The sequence below is a fragment of the Centruroides vittatus genome, unplaced genomic scaffold (genome assembly GCF_030686945.1).
Source record: "Centruroides vittatus isolate TY-2023 unplaced genomic scaffold, ASM3068694v2 scaffold_2906, whole genome shotgun sequence".
NCBI lineage: Eukaryota > Metazoa > Arthropoda > Arachnida > Scorpiones > Buthidae > Centruroides > Centruroides vittatus.
Window position 1 is genome coordinate 293,718 of NW_027122695.1, and position 1,964 is coordinate 295,681.

At 31.8% G+C, this 1,964-nt stretch overlaps 1 protein-coding gene across 1 annotated transcript; it reads right to left on the reverse strand.

Moving 5' to 3' along the window:
- Positions 1-229: 229 nt before the first annotated feature.
- LOC136987918 (speckle-type POZ protein-like) lies at positions 230-1,465 on the reverse strand. Its single transcript, XM_067285690.1, has one exon. It carries the CDS (start codon positions 1,413-1,415, stop codon positions 375-377), a length of 1,041 nt encoding a protein of 346 aa, XP_067141791.1. The 5' UTR covers positions 1,416-1,465; the 3' UTR covers positions 230-374.
- Positions 1,466-1,964: the final 499 nt, after the last annotated feature.

Genomic DNA, 1,964 nt, shown 5'->3' on the forward strand with positions numbered 1-1,964 from the left:
TGTTACTATTATAATTAATCGAATTTATTAGTATATTCACATATAAAAATACTATAATATATTTCAATATTTTGCAAAATAACATGAACACACCAATAAAGAAAAGTAATGTTAAATAATTTAACTCTTTATTCATTCAAAATATAAACACAATTTGTGATGCAATTATGTACTATTAAATAACAATTATATAATTGACGTTTTGAATCATTTAACAGTGAAAACAGTCGACTATTTCAACATCTAAAGTTTTATATATTGTTCAATTAATGATTATATATTAGGATTATTTTATAGTAACCATTCAGATGTAATGAAATCCGAATATAAAATAAAGTATTAGGCTAACTATTACTGCTAGTTGGATCTTTTCATTAACGATGTTTCGAAAACCGATCGGCAAGAGAAGGATATTTGTCGGCCATATTTTTCCATCCTTCAGTTTGCTTAACAGAAGTCAAACAATAAGTAATGAAGTTAGTTGCTGCCACTGCTAACTGCTTGGCATTATAAAGATCAGCCACGACAAGAATGTCACAGGCAGTTTCTACTTCCAGTTTATGGCAAAATTGTTGTTCGCATAATGCTTTTAATCGTTCCAAAGTATACTTGTCCGCAACGGCTAGTAGACGGGTAGTCATTTCTTTTAACTTGGGTACCGTATCAGTATAAATGAATCGGAGCATTTCTTCGACAACACTTGGATGCTCGCCTTCGATGTGGATTCTATTCTGGTTATTTTCCTTCATGTCGTGCTCAAACATTGCATAAAAAACTGGAGAACTCGCTGCTAAAATTGCTTTGTGGGAATAAAATTCTATCTTATTGGATTTCGATGGATGGTTTACGCTCAAAATCACGTCGCTAAACTTCGGATTATTGAACAGAGTTCCTATATTACGTGAAAGACAAAATTCTGGTACCGTAACAATTTTAACACGTTTCTGACCGGACTCAGTTTCCCAATAATCTGCTATGCGTATATCACACCTAAAAGTTACACTATCGAGACGATTCGAATCGTTATAAATTGATGGGGAATATTCAATATAATCATAGGTTACTCCTGGAAAAAATTTACATGGACCTTTTTTAACTGCACCGGATAATTCTCCTTTACCTTTTACCACGTAGACTGTATACGCTGCTATAACACATTGCTTATCACTGGAAACTAAATTTAAAGATACGTTTAATTTTTTATCTTCCGAGGGAAAATCGCATTTAAAATTTAACTTCCATTTTATTTTATTATTCTCATCTGGAGAAAATATGGAACTTTCGAAAATATTCTCGGCCATAGCGAAGGAAAGATTATTAATTGTCCATAGGTACGTGACGTTTATGAATTTTAAACTTGTGTAACTCCAATGGCCTCGTTCGGGTGCATTCATTTTAGCGTAAGTATACGACATTTTTAAAGATTTTCTGTCTAAAATTTTATAATTTAGGATTTGAATATTTAAATAATTTCTTCTGCTAATTGTGAGACAAAAGTGATAACTCTTCGTTTTATAAAAAAATTATAACGAGAAGAGTACAATTCATACTCACGTCAGCGCAAAGAGTTCGATTTAGAAAAACGAATTGTGCTGAAAATATAAAGAATAAGGACATACGTTACGTTACATCCTACCTTATGTTATACAAGCGTAACAATAGCATTGGCACTGTTTACTATAAACTAATGGCTATTTGCCAGCAAGTTCTAGGTCTAGAAAGTTACTATACCTTTAATGTAATATTCCAACGGAAAAACCAATGAATATAGTTGACGTATTTGAGTTTTTTACGTTCCATTTCAGAATTTAAGTAATAAAATGACGGGTTTTATTTACATATTGAAATATTACTTTTATCTATATTAGATTTCTACACCCATTAGCGATGATAAGAAAGTCCACGGCGTCGTCTTGGAGCGCAGATAATAACCAAGGTAGATAATACAAAAATCGAACTTCGCA